A 27871-nucleotide genomic window follows, 5' to 3' on the forward strand; every position below is an offset into this window, starting at 1 on the left:
TGTTTGGCTGAGAGGGGCATGGGGTTGAGTAATGGCGCCGGTTTGGGGGCTGGCCATCCCACTGCCATCATATGTCAGCCTTCCACTATTATTTGGCTTCCTTGTTTGGGGGCTTTGGGGGCTGTTTTCTTGGAAACAGAGCACAGAGCATGTGGGAGTCAAGGCAGACTCAGAGGTATGTAATGCAACAGTCCCTTGAAATTCACTGCTCCCTGTCCCTGTCCCTGAAGCCGTGGAAACCCCTACGTCTTGGACCATGGGAGGAATTAGGTGGGGGGAAGAGGGGAGTTGAGATAGGGCCTATGGATGTCTTCCTATAAGTCATGCTCAATCCTGTTCCCTTCAGTTTATTTCTTTTTCTTTTAGATATTTATTTATTTTGAGAGAGTGAACACGCATGCATAAGTGGGGGACGGGAAGAGAGAGGGTGAGAGGGAATCCCAAGCAAGCTCTGCGATGTCACTGCAGAGCCCAGTTTGCGACTCCCATCTCACTAACTGTGAGATCATGACCTGAGCCAAGATCAAGAGTCGGATGCTTAACCAACTGAGCTACCCAGGTGCACCCCCTGCTTCAGTTTATTTCAACAAACCTTGAACACCATTTATATATGGCGGTGTACTAGACATTGAGGAAGAATAAAACACCATCCCCACCTTCTAGGAGCTCAAGGTGAAGTGGGGGAGACAGTCAGTCAGATATGTACATAACACAAGGAAAGAGGAAATGATGAATTAATAGAAGTATAAATATTGCTGAAGAGGTGGGAGGTAAAGAGAGTCTTTTGAAGCAGGGTGATCTATAAAATGCCTCTGGGATAGCTCAGGTTTGAGTTGTGCTTCAGAGGAAGGGTAGGGCTTTGAGGGTGGATAGTGTGGATGAAGGAGAGTAGTGAAGACCTTCCAGATGGAAGGAATAGACGGGGGAAAAGCATGGGAAGCTGAAGAGTGTTGGATGTGTTTGAAGAGATGTGCTTGAACTTAAACGGATGGGAGTGTAGAAGTATAGGGAGCACAGTGAGAGAAAAGTTTGGAAAATTGATAGAGATGACATTGTGGAGGGCTTTGAATGCCAAGCTGAACACTTCCTATAAATATTAATTCTGTATGCAGTTGAAAGATGTCAAAGATCTTAGAGCCGGGTAAAAATGTGCTTAGATCCGTGCTTTAGAGCAGTGCTTCTCAAACTGTTACATGCATATGAATCAATCAGCTGGGGGTCTTGTTAAAAAGTAGAAGGGGGGGGGGGTGCCCGGCTCTCAGTTAAGCATCTGACTCTGGATTTCGGCTCAGGTCATGCTCTACTGGTTTGTGAATTTGAGCCCCGCATCGGGCTCTGCACTGACAGTATGAAGCCTGCTTGGGATTCTCTCTCTCTCTCTGCCTCTCCCCTACTCATTCTCTCTCTCTCTCTCTCTCTCTCTCTCTCTCTCAAAATAAATAAATAAATAAATAAATAAACTTAAAAAAAAAAAAAGTAGATTCTGATTTAGTAGCTGTGGGGTAGGGATTGAGATTCTGCCTTTGTAACAAGCTCCCAGGTGATGCTACTGCTGTTGGACCAAGGACCACACTTTTTTTCTTTTAAGGAAGAAACATTTTATTTTATTTTATTTTAGTTTAGTTTAGTTTAGTTTTAAATTTTAATTCCAGTATAGTTAACATACAGTATTATATTAGTTTCAAGTATACAATGTAATGATTCAACAATTTTATACATTACCCAGTGCTCATCATGATAAGTGTACTCTTAATCCCCTTCAGCTATTTCACCCATCCCCTCCCCACACCTCCCCTCTGATAACCATCTATTTGTTCTCTATAGTTAAGAGTCTGGACGGGGGGGCGCCTGGGTGGATCAATCCGTTAAGCATCGGACTTTGGCTCAGGTCATGATCTTGGGGTTCACGAGTTCGAGCCCCATGTGGGGCTGTGTGCTGACAGCTCAGAGCCTGGAGCTTGTTTCAGACTCTGTGTCTCCCTCTCTCTCTGCCTCTCCCCTGCTCACACTGTGTCCCCCCTCTCTCTCAAAAATAAACATTAAAAAAAAAACCTTTATACTTGGGTCTGTTTTTTGGTTTGTCCTTTTTTTTTTTTTTTTTTTTTTCAAAATGTTTATTTATTTTTGGGAGCAGGATGAGGGACAGAGAGAGGGAGACAGAGGATCTGAAGCAGGCTCTGTCTGTGCTGTCAGTACAGAGCCCAATGTGGGGCTTGAACTCAAACTGTGGGCTGATGACCTGAACTGAAGTGGGATGCTTAACCAACTGAGCCACTCAAGTGCCCCATGGTTTGTCTTTTTATTTTTCCTTTGTTCTTTTGTTTTGTTTCTTAAGTTCCACATATGAGTGAAATCATGTGGAATTTGTCTTTCTCTGCCTGGTTTATTTCGCCTAGCATTATACTCTCTAGATCCATCCATGTTGTTGCAAACGGCATCATTTCATTCTTTTTTATGCCTGAATTCCATTGTATCTGTATACCACATATTCTTTACCGATTCATCTTTCAATGGACACTTGAACTGCTTTTGTAATTTGCCTATAGTAAATAGTGTTGCTATAAACATAGTGTGCATATACCCTTTCAAATTAGCATTTTCATAGTTTTGGGGTAAATACTCAATAGTACAATTACTGGATTATATGTTAATTCTATTTTTAATTTTTTGAGAGACCTTCATACTGTTTTTCATAGTGGCTGCACCTGTTTGGATTCCCACCATCGGTGCATGAGAGTTCCTTTTTCTCCACATCCTTGCCAATACTTGTTTCTTGTGTTACTGATTTTAGCCATTCTGACAGGTGTGAGGTGATAGCTCATAGTAGTTTTGATCTTCATTTCCCTGATGATGAGTGATTTTGACCATCTTTTCACGTGTCTACTGGCCATCTGTATGTCATCTTTGGAGAAATGTCTATTCATCTCTTCTGCCCGTTTTTAATTGGATTATTTGTGGGTTTTGGTGTTGAGTTTTGTAAGCTCTTTATGAATTTTAGATACACTTTATCGGATATGTCATTTGCAAATATCTTCTCCCATTCAGTAGATTGTCTTTTAGTTTCATTGATTGTTTCCTTCACTGTGCAGAAGCTTTTTGTTTTGATGTAGTCCCAATAGTTTATTTTTGCTTTTGTTTCCCTTGCCTCAGGAGACATATCTAGAAAAATGTTGCTGTGGTCAATGTCAAATTACTGCCTGTGCTTTCTTCAAGGATTTTTTTGGTTTCAGGTTTCACATTCAGGTCTTTAACCCATTTTGAGTTTATTTTTGTGTATGGTGTAAGAAAATGGTCCAGTTTCATTCTTTTGCATGTAAATGTCCAGTTTTCCCAACACCATTTGTTTAACAGACTGTCTTTTGCCCACTGCATATTCTTGCCTCCTTTGTTGAAGATTACTTGACCATGTAATCATGGGTTTATTTCTGAGCTTTCTATTCTGTTCCTTTGATCTCTGTGTCTGTTTTTGGTGCCAATACCACACTGTTTTGATTACTATAGCTTTTTAGTATATCTTGAAATGTGGAATTGTGGTATCTCTAGATTTGTGGGTGTGTGTGTTTTCAAGATTGCTTTGGCTGTTCGTGGTCTTTTGTGGTTCCATATACATTGTATGATTGTTTATTCTAGTTTTGTGAAAAATGCTATTGGTATTTTGATAGGGATTGCATGGAATCTGTAGATTGCTTTGGGTAGTATGGACATTTTAACAATATTTGTTCTTCCGAGCCATGAGCATGGAATGCCTTTCCATTTGTGCCATCTCCAATTTTTTCATCAGTGTTTTATAGTTTTCTGAGTGCAGGTCTTTGACCTCCTAAGTTTAATCCTAGGTATTCTATTATTTTTGGTGCAATCGTAAATGGGATTGTTTTCTTAATTTCTCTTTCTACGGTTCATTATTCGTGTATATAAATGTAGTGGATTTCTGTACGGTGATTTTGTATCCTGTAACCTGACTGACTCAGGACCACATTTTGAGAGGAAAGCTTTAAAATAACTCCAGGAAGCATCTATGGCAGTTGCCTGGGTAGCTAAGCCAATCGGAGGCTCTATTAGTGATGTAGTGGGAAGAAGGGGAAAGGGAGTTAAAGAATTAGAGCAGAAAGGTAGGAGAGAGGTCCTGGATACATTCCTCAAATGTTTATCACCCACTACCACCATATACAAGGTGCTACTGTAGGCACAATGGATACAGCAGTAAATGCAAGGGACAAAAATCTTTGCCCTCAGGGAGGTATTGTGGTGAAAGTTTGGATGTGGAAAGTAAAGCAGAAAGAGAGAGAAGGGAGTGAATCTTTTTTTCCTGATTGGATCTCAAATACAAGAGTTAATTATGGATATTATCATTGTTTTCCTACAAGGACTGTACTTATCTTTGTATCCCCTGTGCCTAGTATGCTGCGTGGCATTTAGTAAGTGCTCCCTATATGTTTGTGAAATGAATAAGTGACTTCTCAACTTTAACCCTGAGTGAATGACAAGATGATGGCATTTTGAACGATGTAGGAAACATTAGACAGAAGTTGTGAGTGTGGTAGGAGGCGGAACATGAACTATTACGTTTGAAGTGCTTGTAAAATTTATGTGGAGATATTCATCCAGCAACTCAAATTAATGGTATAGACCTGTGCTTTCCAATCTGGTATCCACTGACCACCTGTGGCCATTTAAATTTAAATTAATCAAATCACATAAAATTTAAAATTCCGTTCCTTCATTGCCCTATTGACATTTCACTATCACAGGTGGCTAGAGATTATCATATTGGACAGAGTGGAAATAGAATATGTCCATCATCAGAGAGAAAAATCTATTGGACAGCACTAGCCTACCTTCCAGATCTTGGAGATAGATATAGTTGTCAATGTATTTGGCCACAAAGTCTTTTCAGTTTTTTTCTCAGAAACATCTCTCAGATACAACAATCCAGATTATTATTGCCTTAACTAGGACTTCATGTATTTACAGTATGCTAGCTTGTCTCCTACAAACTTTTTCCAGCCTAGTGCCTAAAGAGACCCTGACTCTACAAGACAAAAACCACCCACACAAAACTTCCCGCAGCTGATTGCGTCACTCTGCCAAAAGTAACTAACTAAATGAATAAAATCTCTCAGCATCCTCTGCCTGCAGCAGCATTTCCCAACCTGGTTTGACCCTCAAACTTCTTTCACTGTCAAAAATTTGTCAACCCCCTTGGGAATTTAAACATCATTTTTATCTCTTTTTCATCATATATGGTAAATGACTTTAGGTAAATAATATTTCATTTTAGACGAGATTGGGTGCGTTCAGGGTGGTATGGCCGTAGACAATAATATTTCATTGTAAAACAGCATGGTTTTTAAAATTGCAAAGTTCACTTTAATACCATCTTTAAGAGAAAGAGAAAAGACAAATGTCCACTTTTTCCCCATGTAACAAGTGATGCATGATATCTAATTGACTTGGACAGGTATGAATTGTTCCACAACAATTAGGTATAAAAAAAGGGCAAATATATTTCCTTGTCTGTTATCAAGTTTAATCTAGTTTAAACCTCCTATCACCTAGGTTGGCAAAAAAGTCCAGTATCAGCTTTAACTCCCCAACCTTTTTATTGTATAAGAACTTTGGAGTTTGTTTTTGTTTTTAATTTTTTAAAATGTTTGTGAAATTTTTAAACAAATCAAAAGCATGTAGAAGTGTATAATGAATAGGGGTGCCTGGGTGGCTTAGTTGGTTGATTGTCTGACTGGATTTCGACTCAGGTCATGATCTCACGGTTTGTAAGTTCAAGCCCCACATCAGGCTTCATGTTGACAACATGGAGCTTGCTTGGGATTCTTTCTCTCCCCATCTCTCTACCCCTCCCCAGCTGATGCTCACACGGTCTCTCAAAATAAATAAATAAACTTAAAAAAAAAAAAGAAGTGTATAACGAATTCGATGGAATCATGATCCCATCACCCAGCTTCAACTCTGACATTATTTTCAAGCAAATCTCAGATAATATAATTTCATTCATAATTAAATATGTATACCTAAAAGGTAAGGACTCTTTAAAAAGAAATAATCACAATATTTTAATCACAATGTTATTATTATGTCTAAAAACTTAACAATAATCTTTGAATACCATCAAATATCCATCAGTATTCAAATTCCAATTGTCTCATAAATGATATAAATTATTTTTTATAGTTTGTTTGACTCAAGATCTAAATAAGGTTCACATATTGAGATTGGTTGCTGTGTTTATTATTTAAAAATTTTTTTTAATTAATTTAATTTAAAATTTAAATTTAAAAACAAATTTATTTATTTTTGAGAGACAGAGAAAGACAGAGCGCGAGAGGGGGAGGGGCAGAGAAAGAGGGAGACACAGAGTCCAAAGCAGGCTCCAGGCTCCCAGCTGTCAACATAGAGCCCGATGCCAGGCTGGAACCCACGAACCTGTGAGATCATGACCTGAGCCGAAGTCGGAGGTTTAACCAACTGAGGCACTGAGGCACCCCTAGAAAAAATTTTTTTAATGTTTATTTATTTATTTTGAGAGAGAGAAAAAGAGAGTACAAGCTGGGGAGGAGCAGAGAGAGGGAGAGAGAATCCCATCTTACAAAACCCGAGCTGAAATCAAGTCAGATGCTTAACCAACTGAGCCACCCAGGTGCCTCTGTCCTCTAGAGTTTTGTAGGCAGATTTTTACTGATTAAATACCCATGTTGTTATTTAACATGTTCCATTGTCTTCTGTATTTCCTGTGGATGGAGAAGTTGGATCTAAGACTTATCAGAATTACTTTTTTTTGGGGGGTGTGGGATTATTTCATAGGTAATGATGAGGAGGCACATAATGTCGGCTTTGTATGGTATTTTATTTTATTTATTTTTAAAAAAATTTTTTAATGTTTATTTTTGAGAGAGAGAGAGAGAGAGAGAGAGAGAGAGAGAGAGAGAAATGGAGCTCGAGAGGGGAAGGCCCAGAGAGAGAGGGAGACACAGAATCTGAAGCAGGCTCCAGGCTCCGAGCTGTCAACACAGAGCCTGATGCGGGGCTCGAACTCACGAACCACGAGATCATGACCTGAGCCAAAGTCGGACGCTTAACCGACTGAGCCACCCAGGCGCCCCTATGGTATTTTAAATGTCATTTTCTAGGGGCACATGCCTGGCTCAGTCATTAGAGCATGTGACTTTTGATTTCAGAGTTGTAAATTCAAGCTCCATGTTGAGTGTAGAGATTACTTAAAAATGAAATCTTTAAATAATAAAAAATGTCATTTTCTAAATAATATCAATAGTTGGAAATAAAATAGATCTTTCGGGGCACCTGGGTGGCTCAGTCAGTTGAGTGTCCAACTCTTGATTTCAGCTTAGGTCATGATTTCCAGGTTGTGGGATGGAGCCCCATGTTGGGCTACACACTGAGGGTGGATCCTGCTTAAGATTCTCTTCTCTCTCTCTCTCTCTCTCTCTCTGCCCCTCTGCCTCTCTCCCCCACTCAAGCTCTCTCTCTCTTAAATAAAAAATAAATATTTCTATATTGACCTTGTACCTAAAAATCTTGCTAAATTTGCTTATCAATCCTAAAAATTTATCAGATGTTTTTCCAAAAGCATATTGTGATATTCTACACAATCATATTGTCTGCATATGATAGCTTTATTTCTTCCTTTCTAAGCCTTATGAATTTTGTTTCTTTTCTTTGCTCTATTGTACAGGCTAGGATTCCCAGTACGATGTTCAATGGATAATGGGGATTTTTATCTTCTTCTTTTTTTTTTTTTTTACGTAGAGGAAAGTTTTATTTATGTGTAATATTTACTGTGTGGTTTTTGCTAATATTGTTTTTAGCAGATGAAGGAAGTTCCCTTTTATTTCTGGTTTGCTAAGAATTTTAGCATGAATGTGTATTGGATTTTATCAAGTGCTTTTTCTGCCTCTATTAAGATGTTCAAGGGGTGCCTGGGTGGTTCATTTGGTTAAGTGTCTGACTTCGGCTCAGGTTGTGAGTTCCAGCCCTGCATTGGATTCTCTGCTGTCAGCACAGAGCCTGCTTCAGATCCTCTCTCTGTGTCTGTCTCTGTCCGTCTTTCTCTCTCCCCCCCTGCCCCTCCCCCACTCACACTGTGTGTGTGTGTGTGTGTGTGTGTGTGTGTGTGTGTGTCAAAAATAAATAAACATAAAAAAAATGTTTGTATGGGGGTACCTGGGTGGCTCAGTCAGTTAGGCATCTGACTTGTGATTTTTGCTCAGGTCATGATCTCCAGGTTTGTGAGATGGGACCTCATGTTGAGCTCTGCTCTGACAGCAATGGCCCTGCTTGGGATTCTCTCTCTCTCTCCCTCTCTGCCCCTTCCCCCTATCCTGTCTCTCTCTCTCTCTCAAAAATAATTAAACTTCAAAAAAAAAAAAAAGAGATGTTCCTATGGTTCTTCTTGTTTATTCTATTAAAGTGCTGAATTACAATGAATTTTTAAAATATTAAGGCAACTGTGAATTCCTGAAATAAACATAACAGGTTTGTGATATTGTTCATGATCCTTTTTTATATATTGTTTGATTAAGTTTGCTGATGTTAAGTTTAGGATTTTTGCATCTGTGTTCTTGAAAGAGATTGGTCTGTAATTTTCCTTTCTAGTAATGTCTTTATCAGATTTTAGAAGCAAGTTTATTTCAGTTTCCTAAAGTAAAGGGAGAAGTAACCTTTCTACCTCATTAGTATAACCAAGGCATTCCTATCACTCAGGAAATTCCAAGGGTTTTTAAAGCTCTATGTCAGGAATCTGGGACAAACACCAGTTATGTTCTTTACTATAACAGCACACAGAGACACCATGCACATGAGAGAGAGAGAGAGGGAGAGAGAGAGAAAAGAGAGGAGAAGAGATTTTGAAGAATTGGCTGATATACTGTGAGAGCTGACAAATCCAAAATCCTTGGGGCAGGCTAGGAACTCAAGCAGGGTTTCTATGTTTTGATCTTTTAAAAAAATTAATTAAATTAAATTAAATTATTTTTTAACTGAAGTATAGTTGACACACAATGTTACATTAGTTTCAGGTATACAGCATAGTTATTCAACATATGTTTCAATCTTGAGGCAGAATTCCTTCCTTTTCAGAAAACCTCACACAATCTGCTTTAAGGCCAACAACTGATTGGAAGATGCCTGTCTACATTATGGAGGGTAATCTGCTTTGCTTAAAGTCTACTGATTTTGGATGTTAATCACATCTAGGGGCTCTTGGCTGGCTCAGTAGGTAGAGCCTATGACTCTTGATCTTGGGGTTGTGAGTCTGAGCCCCATGTTGTGTGTAGAGTTTACTTAAAAATAAAATGTTTATTTTTATTTATTTATTATTATTTTTTTTTAATGTTTATTTTTGAGAGACAGAGAGAGACACAGCATGAATGGGGGAGGAACAGAGAGACACAGAGTCCAAGCTCCAAGCTTAACTGACTGAGCCACCTAGGCGCCCCTAACACTTATATTTCTGTTACAGCATTTACCATACAATATTGTAACTTGACTGTTTAGACATCTGTTTTCCCTATTAGTGTGAGTTCTCAGAATACAGGAATTATATTTATCTTTGTTGTCCCAGCACTGGACATAATACCTAGAACTTAGTAAGTACTCATGAAACGATTCATGAATAAATGAATGGGGTCATAATTGTTGCTGTGGTTATGGATACCCACTGTATTAATATTTGTGTCTATAAGATGGACTGTGCTGTTGATAAATTCTCTAACCTAGAACGTTTTCTGATTTTATTTTTTCTTTTTGTGCCTCTCTAGACTTCAAAGCAGCATAAATTGAAAAAGATCAAGAAATTCACAGGTCAGAAAGATCCTATCCTTTATTCTTCAGCTCAAGGCTCATGACATCAACTATGGGTCTGCTTTAAGATTCTAGCCTTTAATAGTAGGTGGAGAGAAGGAGGTTGAAAGATTATGTAAATGAAAGATGTGCTTATTCTTTCTAACGTCTCTAAAGATGCTAGATTCTTTCTAGCAACTTCCAAAGAGATGTAAACAGCTTTATAATTCTATGCTTCCTTTCCTAATCTCCTTTTGTACACAACTCAAAGCACCAGGAAAGAAATTTGGTGAAATTAGAGAATACAGAAGGGGTAACTACCAAGAGTTTGGTGCAGGAAATTTCAATACCTTTTTTCCCTGCCATGGACACTGGATAGACTCTCTTGGAGTAAAAGATATGTATTATGAATTTTATTTCCCCTACTCCAACTCCCTACTACCATGATTGTTCCTGCTCTTTCCAATGGCTTCCATCTACTACATGGTGAAGGCAACATAGTATAGTTTAAAATAGAAAAACTTAAAAAAAAAAATAGAAAAACTTGAGACCTAGGTTAAGTCTGAACTCTACCACTAATTAATTTTATGATCCTGGACATCATTTCACCATTGTTTCCTTATTTGTAAAACAAGGGGGCTGAACAAGGTAGTATCAATAATTTTGATGCTGATAGACTCTTTACCCCTACTCCCAGCTTCCCAGTGGGAAGAAAATCTCAGAATGGGTTGCCCTGAAGCTAACCTGACATGGTGAGTAAAGCTGATCTTCACTATCTATTCTTTCTCTCTTCAGCCTACCCTACTGATAAACTCTGTAAAATTAGGAGTAAGCTAGAACTATTTTACTTCACTCACTATGATAGCTGTTTCCTTTACAAGTTAAGTCACTCTTCTTAATGGTTTCTTTACTAGTACTTTAATATCACTTCAACTACACTGATACAATCTCTTATATCCAGTTTTTCAGGACTCCCTGTGGGATGGGCCCAGGAATATATACTCTGGTCAATGGAGAGAAGTCTTCAACAGATCTTCCAACACCTGGAATGTGCAAGGTCAGGGAAAGTAGTAGTTTCTAGGTGGGAACTGCAGCAGGTGGTAGAGCCCCCCCCCCCACCCCCTTTTTTTAAGTAAACTCTTTGGGGCTTGAACTCAACCCTGAGATCAATAGTCACATGCTCTACGGACTGAGCCAGCCAGGTGCCCCAAAGGTGGTAAACTTTTAAGAGGGGGGAAGGAAGGAACTGAAGGAGGGAGAGTAGGAGAGAGGGAAGGAGGGAGGGAAAGAGAGAGGGAAATGGGAGATTGCTAGTTGGTTGGTTGGTTAGTTAGTTGGTTTGTTTGTTTGGCAGTGGGGATAAATTCTGGGTCCAAAGGACATTTAAGAACAACTGGTCTGTGGATCATTTCTGAATGGAATGGAGACAAATGCTTCCCTTTCCTCCTGATGGAGGAATTCTTTCCATAAGTAAATGATGTTGGGGAAAGCAGCCTCTTTTGCTGTTGTAGTTATCCTTCAGGCCAAAATATTTTGCATTTGAAATAGCCATTATTTTTCCCTTTTCCTACTTTTCCTACCTTCTTCTGCTTCAAAGCAAATGGAAACTTTTCTTTATTTCTCAGATCAAGTCTTTTGGAATTGTGTTTGCCTGAACCACAAGATAAGATTTCTTCCTCCACCTCCTCTGTGTTTGTGGCTCAGGAGCCTGTTCTACCCTGTTGTGGCTGTAAGAAGGCAAAACATTCTACTGACCACAGCATCTCCTCTGGATCATTAAGCAACAATTCCAGCCTGTCACACTTTCCTGTCTTTTCTGAAGAAACAACCTGGCAACTCCGGAGCCATAGTTTACCTATTTTACCCAAGAAACAGCCTTCTGAGTTCAGGAGCCAAGGCACATTGCTGCCTACTTTTAGGCTCTCAGAGTTTGGGAAATCAAAACTTTTTCAGAATTTGGCAGCACTTTCACCCTTAGGATCTCAAAGTTCTTTTATCAACTCTGTTCTTGAATCCCCAGCTCTCTGCCACCAAGAGAAAACAAAGAATGGAAGGAGGAGCAAGAGTCATTTGACATGGGATCATGGGCCAAATTCTGGCTCCAGGGAGAGACCACGATTCTCAGGGTGGGCTCCAATCCGTCTCTCTCCTTTGGCTAGGTGGGAGTTAGAGGGACATATGGCTTGGAAGGTTTGTACTTTGAGGGAACAAACAGTACCTCTGCCTGTGAGGGAATCATGGGCAATGCTGAATTATTTAATCGATGCACAAGGAGGAGTCCCTGAACCAGAGAAACCTCAAATCCAGGTATCTATGCCCATTCATCAAAGCAGTAAACAAAGTATCAACAATAAATCCCCAAACTGTCCATCATTTCAGCTCCATGTGAATATTGGAGTGGAATCTGGATTAAAGAGAACAGAAACAAAAATTTCACAGTCACTTTTCCCAGGTAAGCAGTCACAACCAGGGGATGGCCCCCAAATTCTTGAATCCAGGCCCTTAGTTACATCACTGGGCACTCCACCTCCCAAAAGTTTAGGAGTTGACATAAATCAAGAGGAAACCACTTTACTGCAGAAGGAGCCAAAACATGTCCTAGAGCTCAGTATAGAGCATAGAGTCATAGGCCTTCCAGAAAAAAGGATACAGCAGCATAAGACCCAAGTGACTAATGTGGAATTGACCCCAAGGCTACCATACCAAGTTACAGATAACATAAAGGTAACTCCATTGGCATTACTTCAAGTCATGGATTCGATGGGGATGATCCCAGAATCACATTCAGAAGTGATAGAATCTGTGGGTTTGTTCCCACAGCCACCAGATGAAGTTGGGAAACCAATGGAAACCACGAAAAAAGTGAGAGTAAGCCCCAAACCATCATATCAAGTCACTAAATCAGTGGAGGTAATACCAAGTCCTCAGTATCAAGCTATGGAATCAAAGATGACCTCAAGACCACAGAATCAAGTCACAGACAATGTGAAGGTAACTCCTATAGTATTGCTTCAAGTCACGGATTCTATGGGGATGATTAAAAAATCACATCCACATATCACAGAATCAGTGGGAATAACCCCAAGAACACAATATCAAGCCATGAAGTCAGCAGAAATAAACACATCACTAGACCATCAAGTCATACCACCAGGAAAGATGAGTCCAAAGGCAAAACATGCAGTTATAGAAACTGTGGAAGTGACTGAAGGGCCACAGCATGAAGTTACTGAATCAGTGGACATAACCTCAAAGCCACAAAGTCAAGTCATAGAACCGTTGAAGTTTCTTCCAGAGCCCATATGTCAAAAAACAAGATCATTGGAAATGATCTCCAGTCCATCTCATCAAGTTATGGATTACATGAAAGTAACTCCAGTGGCACTATTACAAGCTATGGATTTCATGGGGATAATTCCACCAGCACAGCCACATGTTGTAGAATCTGGAGATTCGCAGTCTCAAATCGCAAATTTGACCCCAGGAGCAACTCAGCCAAATGGTTTGACTTCTAGCTCTCCTACTACTATTGGTCCACCTGAGGTTGTAGAATATGTGGGTTTACCCTCAGAGCCATCACCTAAAGTCAAAGAATCAGTAGGGATAGTTCCAATGTCATCACATCAATCCATACATTCTCTAAAGGTAACTCCAATAACACCGGGGTCACCAATTGGAATGATCATAGCACCACAGTCACAAGCTGTAGAAACTCAGGATTTGACCTCAAGGCCAATATCTCAAGTCAAGGAACCTCTTGAGTTGACTCCTGGTTCATGGATTCAAGTGCTAGACCCTGTGGGGATGACTCCACAACCATATCATGAAGGCACAGAAACTATGGCATTAATCCCAGGGCCACCTCATCAAGTCATGGAATCTTCAAGGTTGACTCCACGGCTTCAAACCCTAGAATCTTCAGAGGTGAGCCCAAGGCAAAGCCATCAAATTACAGAAAATATGGGGTTGGCCTCTGACACATGGCTACAAATGAAGAAATCTGTAGAGTTAACACCATCACATCATCAAATAATGGAATCTTTAGGGACAGTCCCAAGGTCGCCGGGTCAAAGTACAGCATCTAAGGGAGTGAGCCAAAAGCCACTGCATCAAGTCACAGAACCTACAGCAAAGACTACTGCATCACTACTTCCAAGTGTAGAGTATTTGGGGGTGCAGCCAATGCCACAACTTAAGGTTGTGGATTCTGTGAAGTTATCCTCAGGATTGCAAAATGCAAAATCTGAGAAACTGACCTTGGGACCAAGAATGCAAAATATAAAATCTATAGATATAACCACAGGTTTAGTCCCACAAGTGGTAAAATATGGAGAGCTGATCCCAACTGTGAAGTCTATAGAATTGGTCCCAGAACTTCAACAGCAGACTGTAAAATCTGATGAGTTGGCCCCCATTCCACAGACGAAAAGTAGGAATTCTGTGCAGGTAGCCCCAGGGTCTCAGCTTCAAGGTGTGCAATCTATTCATTTAACCCTAGGAACACAACAACAAAGTGGAAAATCCACTGAGTTAGCCCCAGCACCACAGTTGCAAAATGGGAAATTGAAAGATTTGACCTCCAGTTCACAGTTGCAAGGTCTGGAATATGTTCATTTGGCCCTACCACCAGAGTTTCCAGATATAAAAGGTGTGGAGTTGACCCTAAGACAATTACAGAAAGATAGGAAATCTGTGGATTTGGCCCCCAAACCATGGTTACAAGATAAAAGATCTGAGGAGATAGTCCCGGTACTATTGCTTAAAGATGTGAAAATTCCTCAAATGGTAGAATGTAGAAGGTTGATTCCTGAAACACAGGTAGAAGATATGAAATATGAGGAACCAATCTCAGGGGCACACATTCAAGCAGTAAAATCTGTAGAGTTGAGCCTCAAGCCAAATCATCAAGCCACAGAACCTGAAGGATCTACCCCATGGCATCAACCTTTAGAATCTTTAGGAATGATTGTACAGCCAAGATATCCAGGAACAGAAGCAGAGTTGACTTCTGACAATTGTCACTACAGGAAAGAATCTGTGGAGTTGAAACAGTCATCTTTAGGAAATACTCCAGGACCATTGAGTCAAACTTCAGGATCTATTCAGATGAACTCAGTGCCATTACAAGGTACCCGTGAGACAATGCTCCAGGGTGTAAAAGCCTTGGAGACTCCAGTGTCTCAACACTTAATACAAGAATCTCCAGAGTTGGTATCAGGATCAGAGATGCAAGGTATGAACCCACAAATATTGAACCCAGAGTCCCAAGGTATGAAGTTTGTTCATTTGAATCTAGGACCATATTCAGAATTTACGAACTATAAGGAGTTGATCTCAGAACCACAATTTCAAAGTATGAAATATGTCCCATTGACCCCAGAACCACAGCCCAACAGTACAAAACCTGAGGAGTTGACTCTAGGTCCATTAATGCATGGTAATAAATTTGTGGATATAACTGCACCACTGGAAGAATCTAGGAGGTTAATTCCTGACACACACTTACATGAAGAATCAAGGAAACTGACCATGGAACCACATTTACAAGCAATTAAATCTGTGGGTCCAACTTCCAGACCATGGCATCAAGACACAGTATCTACAGAGTTAGCTTCTGAGATCTGGCCACAAGAGGAGGAATCAGTGAAGTTAATCCCACAGCAAGTCATGGAAACTGCTGAGATGATGGCCAGGCCACATTTTAAAAAAATTTCAGAGATGACTCCGGGGCCAGGCTATCAAGACACAGAAGCCATGAGGCTGACTTCTGAGGCATTAACACAAAAACCAACAGGTCAAGTTATAGAATCTGCAGGAATGACTCTAAAACCACATCTTCAAGTTACTGAGTCTTCAGAGATACCTCTAAGGTCAGAAAAGACAGAAACTATGGGGTTGGCATCGTTTCAAGTTGAAAACACCCAAGAGACAATGCCATATTTTAAAAAAGGATCTCTGGAATTTACTTTAGGACCAGGGATGCAATATGAGAAATCAGAGCCACCACTACAAAATTTGAAATCTGTGAAGTTAACCCCTGAGTCATCCCCATTAGTGGTAGGATCTAAACAATTTATCACAGGACCAAAACCACATGTTATGGAGTTGACCCCAGGGCCACAGCTCCAGGGAGTAAAGTCTATGCAGTTGGATCCAGAGCCACAATTACAAGACATGAAATATGTTAATTTAATCCAACAGCCAGCTACTACTGGAGTGGTAGAATTTGAGGAGCTGGTACAAGAACCAGTACTACAAAGTGTAGTATCAGAGGAATTGACTAAGGGGGCCCAGCCTCAAGGTGTGAAATTGACCCTAGGGCCACATTTGCAAAGTGTCAGATTTTCAGAGTTATCCCAAGGGCCACTTCTTCAAGGAGAAAAACCTATAGATTTAATTTCAGGGTCTCCACATCATGGTATGAAATGTGATGAACTGACCCCTGGTTCCCCAGTGCAAGAAATCAAATTATCTATCCCAGGACCAAAGCATCAAAATGTTATACCCATAAAATTGACTTCAAAACCACAAACTCCAGGTGTGAAATTTGTGGAACAAAACTCAGGACCATGCTTGCAAGATGTCAAGTTTTCTGATTTGACCTCAGAACCAAAGCGTCAAGGTTTCAAACATTTGCAGTGTATACCAGGAACACAGCTTCAAGATATGAAGTCTACAGGATTTGTAACAGAATCATCTTTGCAGTCAAGCCAAAGACCCTTGGGTGAAAATACAGAATCTCTTCTGTCTACTGAAGGACTACAGTTTCCTAGCATGAAATCCAATGAATTAACCTCAGAACTACAGTTGCAAGGTGTGAAATCTCAGGAACTAAACCTAGGGCCAAGGCAGCAAGAGGTCAAATTTTCTGAATTGACTTCAGGGCCAAAGCTTCAAGGTGTCAAATTTGGGAAGCAAACCCCAGGATCTAAGTTTCATGGTGTGAATTCTGTGGAGAAGACTCCAGAGTTAGGGTTTCAAGATTCTAAATTAGCAAAGATGTCACCAGGGCTGCAGGGTATAAAACAAGTGGGGCTTAACCCAGGGCCATGGCTACAAGATGTCAAATTTTGTGATCTGATATCAGGAACTCAACCTCACGGAGTGAAATCTTCAGAGTTAAACTTGGGACCACAACTACAATGTGTGAATTTTTTTGAGTTGACCCCAAAGCCAAAGATACAAGGAGTAAGATCTATGAGGTTCACCCCACAACCTGGAAAGCAAGTGGTCACGCCTGAGATGTTAGTACCAGAGACACTATTTCAAGGTGTAAAACATTTAGTGATAGACCAAATGTCAAGCTTTGAAGGTAACATTTCTTATAAATTTGTCTCAGAGCCACAGAAACCATATGCAAAACCTATGGAGTTGACTCCCGGGTCACAGTTGCCAAGTGTGAAATATTCTGAGTTGACTAGAAGACCAGAGTTACAAGGTATAAAATCTCCTAAATTGATCCAAGGACCACAGTTGCAAGATATAAAACCTGTGGAGTGGACCCCAATCTCAAAGCTTCGAGGTTTAAAATCTAAGGCACTAATCCCAGAACCACAGCTGGAAGATAGGAAATCTGAGGAGTTAACCCCAGGGCTGCATTTGGGAGGTATGAAATCTGTGCAAACACCAAAGCCACAAATGGGAGATGTCAAGTCTATGGTGTTAACCCCCGGGCCACAGGTGGAAGGTGTGAAACCAATGGAGCTGATCCCAGGCTCAAAACTTCAAGGTTTAAAATCTGAGTTGTTAATCTCAGAGTCAGAGCTGAAAGATATGAAGTCTGTGGCCTTAAAAGGTATGGAATCCATGTTGCTAACCTCCAGTCCACAGCTGGAAGGTGAGAAATCTGTGGAGATAACCTCAGGGGCTGAAATAGAAGATGTCAAATCTGTGAAAGATACCGCAAATAACAAGCTTCAAGGTGAGAAATCTGAGTTGACTATGCATGCAAAAACTCAAGAATTCAAAACTGTGGAGTTGGTCCCAAGAACACAGCTGCAAGATGTGAAAACTGTGGAATTGAAATTTGGGCCAAAGATGCAAGGTGAGAAATCTGTGTCTTTTGCACAAGGGCCATTGCTCCAAGGATCTGAACTGCAAGTTGTGAAACCTGAGGAATTGACTTTAGAGCCACAAACGCAAGATAAGGAACTTGTCGAGAGTACCCCATGTTTAAAGTATCAAAGTTTAAAATCTGTAGAGGAAACTCCAGATTTAGTGCTGCAATGTATAAAATCTGGGAAGTCGATCCCAAGGCCAAAGAAGCAGGAAGTAAAATCTGTGAATGTGACCAGAAGACCAAAGTTTCAAGGAGTAAAATCTGTGGATTTAGCCCCAAGGCAACAATTTCAAGGGATGGCACTTATGAATTTAACTTCTGGGCCAGAACGGCGTGGCAAGATATCTGTACTCTCACCAGAGCAGCAATGTATGAATTCAGAGCAATTGAAGAGAGGGTCTAAGTCAGAAGGTGAGATGTCTTTGGAATTAATTCCAGGGCTAAAATTTAAAGATGGAAAATTAGTAGACTTCAATTTTGAGTTACAGTTTGAAGGTATGAAACCATGTGAACTGACTCCAGAATCAAATATCCAAGGTTTAAAACCTAAAGAGTTTAAACCTGAACCACAGTTGCAAAGCATAGTATCTCCTGAGTTGATCCCAGGACCTCAGCTGCACCAAGTGAAACCCTCAGCATCAGCTTCAGAGCCACAACTCTGTGTAAAAACTGTTGAGTTAAAGCAAGAGCAACTGCTTGAAAGTATGAGATGTATTCAGTGGATACCAGGACCTAAGTTCCAAGCTGTGAAATCTGTAGATTTAAATCTTGGGTCACGATCTCAAGGTGCTAAATCCGGAGGGTTGAAATCTTCAGTACAGTTAAGAGATGTGAAGTCATCTGAATTGACTTTCGGGACAAAAACTCAAGGTGCAACATATGCAGATTTCAACCTTGGGCCACAGGTGCAGAATGTGAAAACTCCTGAGTTGTTCCCAGGACCACAGCTGCAAAAAGGGAAGACTTTGGCATCAACCTCAGAGCCACAGCTTCAAGATATAAAAACTATTGAGTTTAAACAAGAGCCACAGCTAGAAAGTATGAGATGTGTTCAGTGGATACCAGGACCTGAATTCCAAGCTGTGAAGTCTGTAGAGTTAAATCTTGGATTACAGTCTCAAGGTGTCAAGTCTGTAGAGTTGAAACCTTTAATACAGTTAAGAGATACAAAGTCATCTGCATTGACTCCAAGGCCAAAGCTCCAAGATACACCATCTTTAGCATCACTCCAGGAACATCAGCCTCAAGGTTTCGATTTGAAACCTTTTCTACAGGTTAGAAGTATGAAATCATGTGACCTGACATCAAGATCAAAGCTCTGTGGTATAAAATCTATGACACTGAAATCTAGGCTTTCCTTGCATGATAGGAAATCTACTAAATTGACTGCAGGACCAAAGCTTCAAGAAGTGAAACCCTTACAGTCATCCCCAGGAGCACAACCTCAAGGTGTCAAGTCTCTAGTGCTTACACAAGAGCCACAGCTTCCCGAGGTGAAATCTGGGGTATTAAGCCAAGGGTCACAATTACAAAGTGATAAAACTATAGAGTTGAACTCTCCACTACACTTGAAAAGTAGGAAGTCATCTGAATTGACTCTTCAGACAAAACTTCAAGGTGTGAAATCTGAGAATTTCAACTCTGGGTTACAGTGGCAAGGTCTAAAATCTTCTAAGTTGTCACCTGGGATAAAGTCCCACGATATGACATTTACTGAATTAAATCCAAGTTCACAATTGGAAGGTACAACATTTTCTAAACTGACTGTAGGGACAGAAATTCAAGGTACCAAATCTACAGATTTCAACCATGGACCATTGTTACAAGGTGTGAATTCTTCTGAAGGGACCTCAAAGACAAAACTTCAAAATGTAAAACATAAAGAAAGCAGCCCCAGTCCCCAGGTGCAAGTTGTGAAATCTTCTGACCTGATCCTGGGATCAAAGCTTCAAAATGTGAAATTGGTGTTCAACCCTGAGCCACAATTTCAAGGAGTGAATTGTTCTAAGTTACTCTCAGAAACAAAGTTTCAAGATGTGGAATCTGCAAAGTTCAAACCTGGGTCACAGTTGAGTGGTGTGAAATCTTCTGAATTGATACTAGGGACAAAGCTTCAAAAAGTGGAATCAGTGGATTTCAAGTCAGGCCCACAGTTTCAAGATACGAAATCTTCTAGGTTGATCATGGGTGTAAAGCTTCCAGATGTAAAATCTACGAATTCCAGGTCTGGGCCACAGTTGCAGGATGTGAAATCTCGGGTGATCACAAGGGAAAATCTTCAAGGAGTGAAATCTGTAGAATTGAAACCTAGTTCAAAGTTACAAGGTGAGAACTCTTCTGATATGACCCTGGGGAGGAAGTTTTCAGGTGTGAAATCCAGCCCAAAGTTACAAGATATAAAATGTTCAGAGCTGATTATGGGTATAAAGCTTCGAGATATAAAATCTACAGGGTCCAATTCTAGATCACACTTTCAAGGTATGAAATCTTCTGAAATGATCCCAGAGTCAAAGCTTCAAGAAGTGAAATCCTTTGGGTTCAACCATGGTCCAAAGCTACAAGGTGGGAAATCTGATTTAACCCAGAAGAGGAAGCTTCAAGGAGTGAAATCTGTGGAGTTCAACCCTAGACCACAGAGACGAGGTGAGAAATCTGATTTGACGCTAGAGTGGAGGCTTCAAGATTTGAAATCTGTTGAGTTAAAACCTGTTCCACAGTTACAAGGTGTGACATCTTCTGAGTTAACACCAGAAACAAAGCTTCAAAGTGGAGGATCTGTGGAATTCATCACCAGGCCCATGTGGCAAGATACGAAATCTCTTGAATTGAATCTAGGTACAAAGGTACAAGATGTGAAATCTTTGGGGTTCAAGTCAGCCCTACAGTTACAAAATAGGAAATTGTCTATGTTGACACCAGGGGCACACTTTCAAGGTATGAAATCTGTGGAATTCAACCCTGGGGCAAAGTTGCAAGGTGCAAAATCTCCTGAGTCCATAAAGCTTCAAATAGTGAAAACTACAGAAGTCAATCATGACCCAGAATTTCGGGTTGCAAACCCCTCTGAGTTAGCCTTGGAATCAAAGATTCACAGTGTGGTATCTTCTGAGTTCAGTGCTGGGAAGCAGTGGCAAGAAGAGAAATCATATAAGTTGAACCCACGGCCAGAGCTTCAAAGTGTAAAATTTATGGTATACAATCATGGACCACATTTGCAACATAGAAAATCTTCAGAATTATGCAAAGGGACACAGATTCAAGATGTGAAATCTATGGAATTCAATCCTGAGCAACAGTTGCAAGATGTGAAATCTTCTGAGCTGTGCCAGGGAACAAGTGTTCAAGGTATGCAGTCTTTCCAGTTCAATCCTGGGCCACAGTTACAAGTGATAAAATCTGAGTTGTGCAAAGACATGAAGCTTCCATATGAGCAATTTCCGGAATTCAATCATGAGCCTAAATTACAAGGTGGGAAATGCTCTGAGTTGAATCCAGGGCCACAGCTTCAGTGTATAAATGTTATGGCATTCAACACGGGGCCTCAATTGAAAGGTGTAAAATCTTTTGAGTTGAATCCTGGGCCAGAGCTTCAAGGTATAAAATCTAAGTTGTTCTGCCTTGGGCCACATTTGCAAGGTATGAATTCGTCTGCATTTATTTCAAAACCAAACCTTCAGTGTGTAAATGCTGTTGGATGCAACCCTGAGTCACACTTGCAAGGTGTAAACTCTTCTGAATTAACTTCAGTTTCAAAACTTCAAAGTAGGAAGTCTTCTGAGTTGAATTCAGGGACAGAGTTTCCAAGGGAGACATCTGTAGTGGTCAACCCTGGAATACGTTTGCAAGATTTGAAATCTGAACTGATTCCAGGGCCAAAGTTTCTAGGTGTAGCACCTATGGGATGCAACCCTGGGCCACAGATGAACTGTATAAATCCTTCTGAGTTGAATCCAGAGCCAAAATTACAATGTGTAAATTCTATGGGGTGCAAACTGGGGCCACCTTTGCAAAGTGTACCATCTTTTGAGTTGACTTCAGGGACAAAATGTCAAGGTATGGGATCTGAGGTGAATCCAGGGACCAAGAGTCACAGTGAGACATCTGTGGTGTTCAACCCTGAACCACATTTGCAATGTTTGAAATCTGAATTGATTCCCGGGCCAAAGTTTCTAGGTGTAGCACCTATGGGATGCAAACCTGGGCCACAGACAAACTGTGTAAATTCTTCTGAGTTGAATCCAGAGGCAAAATTACAATGTGTAAACGCTGTGGAGTACAAATTTGAGCCACCTTTGCAAGGTATACAATCCTTTGGGTTGACTTCAGAGATAAAATGTCAAGGTATGGGATCTTTTGATTTGAATCTGGGGTCAGAATTTCAAGGTATAAAATCTGTTTTGTTCAACCCTGTGCAACATTTACAAAATATGAAATGTGAATTGACTCCAGGGACAAAGTTTCCAGGTGTAACATCACAGGAGTTCAACTGTGGCCCACAGCTGCAAGGTGTGAATTCTTCTGATTTGAATTCAGGGTCAGAATTTCAGTGCATGAATTCTGTAAAGTTTAATCCAGGGCCACAGATGCAAAGCACAAAACCCTCTGAATTGAATCCTGGGTTAGAATCTCAAGGTACAAAATCTATTCTGTTCAACCCTGGACAATATTTGCAAGGTATAAAATCTTCTGAGTTAATACCAGGGGCAAAGTTTCCAGAAATCCAGTTTTGGGAGAATCACTGTGGGTCACAGCAACAAGTTGTGCAGTCAGTGTTCACTGTAGGCTCTCCGTTAAATGGTATGAAATCTGTCTTATTTTTACCAGAGCCATTGCTTGAAGATGTAAAATCTATGAAGATGAGCAAGGAGCCATTGCTTTGTGGTGCAAATTCTGTGAAACGGATTTCAGGCTCTGAGCTGCAGGACTTGAAATGTGAGATGTTTGCACGAGAGCCATGTTTTAAAATAATGAAATCTGTGGATTTAAATTCAGGGCCACATCCTCAAGGTATGAATTCTGAGGAGTTGCCCTCACACCTCAGGCAGCATAATGTGAGATCCGTGGTGTTTTCACCGCATTTTCAAGATGTGAAATCTTTGAAGTCAAACCCATTGCCACAGCCTCAAAGTGCTAATTCTTTAGGGTTGTCATCATGCCTCAGGTCACCATGTGTTAATTCTGAGGTCTTTGCACCAGAGTCATGTTTTCAAGATGTCAAATCTGTAGAGTTGACACCAGGGTCCCAACAGCAAGGTATGAATTGCCAAGAGTTGACTTCAGGATGGCAAGGTATGAAATCAGTGGTGTTGGCACCAGAGCCAGTTAAGAAGTTCATACCAGGACCGATGTTGGCTAGTGTTAAATTTTCAAGTTTGTCTCCAGAATCACAGCAACAAGGTGAGAAATCTTTGGAGTTTACTCCAGAACCAAAGTTGCAAAGTATAAAACATGTGAAATTGTCTTCAGCATCTCTGCAACAAGATATAAAACCTGTAGAGTTACCACCAGGGTCACTGCTTCAAAGAACAAAATCTGAGGAGCTAACTCCAAAAAGAAGGTATCCAATCACAAACTCCTCTGAGATAATCCCTAGGCCAGAGCATCAGTTTGTAGAACATGTGGAGATGATCCCAACGCCAATTCATCAGGTCCCTAAATCTGTGAGTTTGATTTCAATACCAATTTATCACATCACAGAATCTTCAGCAATGGCACAAAGGTTGGCACACCAAGGCAAAGAAACCATAGAAAAATCTGTAGGGTTGACCCCAAAGCCAACAAGTAAAGCCATGGAATCTTCAGGATTCCTCCTTCATCAGCCTCTAGGGCTAGATCTCCAAGTACCAGAATCTGTTGATGTGACTCCAGTGCTAAGAAATCGAGGCTCTAAATCCTTAGAATTAACCCTAAAGGAAAGCTACCAAATCCCAAAAACTCTGGAGTTGCTCTCTCAGTCACAGACTCAAGTTAAGGATTTGGAGGAATTACATACAAGGCTACTGCAGCAAGCTGTAGGATCTGAAGAGATGACCCCAGAGCCCAAGCATCACACTACAGAAACTATGGGATTGACCTCCAAGGCAAGGCCAAAAAGGAAGGAATTCCTTGGAATGACCCCAAAGCCAATACGTAAAACCACTGGATATGCAGAGAGATTTCCAAGGCCCTATCCTCAAGCACTAGAACTTGTGGAGGTGATCTCTGAGAAAAGGCTGCAAAGGGAAGACTCTGAAGCATTGATTACACAGTCATTACATCATGTCCCAGGGTCTTCAGAGATGACACCAGGACTAGGATATCAAGTTCCTGAATCTATGGGTTTAACTTCTAAGCAACGGCTTCAAAGGGAGGAATCTTTAGAGTTGCCCCCAAAGCCGACAGATCAAGTTGCAGGATGTGCAGAATCTGTAAAGCTCATACCTGAGACATGGCAGCAAGGGGATGGATCAGTGGGATTATCATTGTCACAGAATCAAAGGATGAAATATTCAGAGATAGGTCCAGGACTACAAGGTCGAATTTCAGAATATATGAGGATTAGTCCAAAGCCGCCAGATCAGGTCACAGAATCTACAAAGACACAGCTTCACGTTGCTCAAGGGGTAACCCCGGTAGTTCCCCAAAAAGTTATTGACTATGTGAAAGTGACTTCTGGGCCACCACCTCAAGTTGTGAAATCTGTAGCATTAACACCAGGGCCAATCTCTCAAAAGGTAGACTGCCTTGAGTTGACTCCAAAACTGCAAGATGTGAGATCTTCTGAGTTTACCTCAGGGCTATGGTTGCAGAATGTGAAATCTAAGAAATTAGCCACAGAGCCAACACACCAAATTTTGGAAACAATGAAGTTGACAGGGTTTCAAATCGTAAAGACTGTGTTAATCCCAGGGCCACCACTTCAAATTGTAAAATCTGAGGAATTAGCACCAGGACCAATTCCTCAGGTTGTAGAACCAATAGGAGTAGCCTTAGGGTCAGCGATTGAAGCACTGGATTGTTTGGATTTATTCCCAAGGCCACAGCTTCAAGAAATGGTAGAACCTGTAGAATTAACTCCAAGGCCAAATACTAAAGTGAAATCTGCAGAATTACTCTCACAGCCAACATCTCCATTTGAGAAACCTACAATGTTCACTCGTGAACAAGGGCTTCAGGCCATGAAATCAGTAGGGACAAAAATAGGGTCTTCTCAAATCAGGGAATCTGAGGATTTGAATCTAGGACAGGTATATCAGATTAGGGAATCTGAGGATTTTACATCAAGAGAGGAGTTACAAATAGATAATTATATCTCTAGATTTCTGTACAACTCTTCAAACTCACTTATCTCAAGCTCTGCCGAAACATCTGAATTAGGAAGCCTTTGGGATTTTGAGCTGCCGGAAGTATCAAGGACTTTGGATGTAAAAAACCTTGGGACAGATATTTTGGAGCCTGAAGAGTCCTTTATAGACTCTACTGTGATACGGTCTTCAACCCTTACCTCGTCCCTTCATAATCAACCGTCTGATAAAATAACTAACATTGTAGAAACCCCACATTTTGAGATCCCAGGAGTGGGTGTCATATCTAAGGAGAGGACTAATAAGAAGCAGGTGGAAGAGCTAGAGAACTTACTCCACGACCTATCCCAACATCCACCACAAAGCTGGAGATCACCATCTAGGACGTTTCAGTCAGGATCGGGAACTCAAAGAGGCCTTACCTGGTCTGTCCTGGGGAGACAACAGAATGTCTGGGAGAATCACTCCTGGAGACAGCGACTACCTAGAAAATATCTTTCCAATATGCTAACGCTGGGGAATGTCTTGGGAGCCACTATGACAAGGAAGCTCTATTCTCGAACATCTTTAACAGAGAGAGCCACTGCAGATGTCTGTCAGTCTATTCAGAATTTATTTGGGGTTCCAGCTGAACTGATGAAATTTTCCCAGAGTTTGCTAGAGAAGGGTCGAGGTACTATCTCTCAGCCTTCAGTGGTCAAAAACTACATTCAAAGACATACTTCATGTCATGATCATGAGCAAAGAATGGCCTTAAAGATGTGGACACGTGGTTCCATGTCCTCTATAATACAGCAATACTCTGGGACTAGAATGAGAATAAAGAAAGTAAATTCAAAGCTCAATGATACATCCAAGGAAGTCATTCAGCCCATTCCTGCTTCATGTACAGGGGGCCAGCCTCCTGCCCCAGTAAAGTTAGAGTCCTCCTTCGATATAGTTTTCACTAGGAAAGATTCTGTTCCAGTGGGAGAGAGTGAGAACTCACAGAGTTATTCACAGACAAGGATTTTTGAATCCCAACACTCTCTCAAGCCAAGTTTTCTTCCCCAGGCCAAAACTGACTTCTCAGAACAGTTCCAGCTGTTACAAGATCTGCAGCTAAAAATAGCAGCAAAACTGTTAAGGAGTCAAATACCCCCAAATGTTCCTCCACCTCTAACTTCAGGTCTGGTTTTAAAATACCCTATCTGCCTACAATGTGGCCGATGTGCAGGATTTAGTTGCTGTCATAAATTACAGGGTACTCTTGGGCCTTACCTTCTTATTTATCCACAGCTCCACCTTGTAAGCACTCCTAAAGGCCATGGAGAGATTAGGTTGCATCTTGGCTTTAGGCTGCGAACTGGGAAAAGACCCCAAGTTTCAAAGTATCACAGAAGAGACAGACCCATCACACCAAGGAGTCCTATGTCACCATCACTAAGGAAAGCTAATGTCTACACTCGAGCTTCCAAGAGTCCTACTTCTACGATAGATTTCCAGTCTGGATCTTCCCAGGCTCCTGCTTCTCCTGTACAAGTGCACATCAGGCGAAGGCAGTATAGGAGCCCTGACCTAGTAGGAAAGACAGAAATTAGAGACTCTGGGCAATATGAATTTACTCAAGTTCACTCTTTACCAGATAGTGACTCTGAAGATGTTCAGGATGAAAAATGGGCTAAAAGGAGAACCCAAAAGACCCATGATTCAAAATATCCAATGAAAGGAACCAGAGGAGGCAGAACACAAAATGCAGAGTTCTACACAAATGGTAGAGCCATGACACAGAGTCCTTCTAGGGAATTACCAGCCCAGTTTACAAGGAAGAGGAATGGAGCATCTCAGACAATGACTGCCTCGTTGAAAAGACAACCTAAGAAATCCTCCCAACCCAAATTCATTCAACTGCTTTTTCAAGGCCTAAAGCAAGCATTCCAGATGGCACACAGAATTATGGCTTTTGTTGGGCAGAAGCCTGAGGACAGATCAAGGCCAGACCATTTGTGGTCAAGCAAAAACCAGCATCCAAAACGAAAAGCCAGAGACTATTACTTATCAAGAGATATCAAAAGTGACGGGATGCCAGTTGTCAAGCTAAAGCCAACAGACCTAACCACTAAGCAGGAGAGCACATTAAGGGAAGAAACAGAGCAACTCAGATCAGTTCAACAACCAAAATGGGATAGCTCTTTCAAACCTAGACATACCCAACTGCCCAAGCGCATAGTTTCCCAAAGAAGTACCACTTTCAAAACCACTTCAAGCAGACAGTCTATGGGTGTTGTTCAAAATGACAGTAGCAGCAGAGCTAAGAAAAACTTTGGCAGAAGTGAAATCTCCATCCAGGAGTCCAAGAACTCCAAATCGGGAACCAGAGTTCAGGACCGAGGGAGAATTCTACAAGATTCACTTAAGAGAAACTCACACAGTCACCTTAAAGAGAAACTGACACCCAAGAAACGAAACCACAAAAGCTTCTTAAGGCAGAGAACCCCATGTAATTCCTCTGAAAGGAGCCATGGTAGTCCCTCTCAGAGGAGCCATCACAGTCTCTCTCAAAGGGGCCACCAAAGTCCCTCTGAAAGGAGATGTCGTAGCCCTTCTGAGAGGAGCCATCGAAGTCCTTCTCAGAGAAGTCATCACAGTCTCTCCGGAAGGAGCCGTCAAAGTCCCTCTGAGAGGAGCCACCAAAGTCCTTCTCAGAGGAGCCATCGCAGTCTCTCCGGAAGGAGCCGTC

The 27871-nt window shown here is 41.1% G+C and overlaps 1 protein-coding gene across 1 annotated transcript; it reads left to right on the top strand.

Moving 5' to 3' along the window:
• On the top strand, window positions 1–27865 carry LOC125917973 (uncharacterized; the record flags this gene model as incomplete). The annotated part of the gene is made up of 5 exons (XM_049624028.1): window positions 1–175; window positions 9789–9831; window positions 10508–10562; window positions 10772–10867; window positions 11436–27865. Coding segments are annotated over exons 1-5 (16768 nt in total), but the record flags the coding sequence as incomplete, so codon positions are not given.
• Between the last annotated feature and the right edge of the window lie 6 nt (window positions 27866–27871).

This window comes from Panthera uncia, unplaced genomic scaffold, assembly GCF_023721935.1.
Source record: "Panthera uncia isolate 11264 unplaced genomic scaffold, Puncia_PCG_1.0 HiC_scaffold_351, whole genome shotgun sequence".
NCBI classification, from domain to species: Eukaryota; Metazoa; Chordata; class Mammalia; order Carnivora; family Felidae; genus Panthera; species Panthera uncia.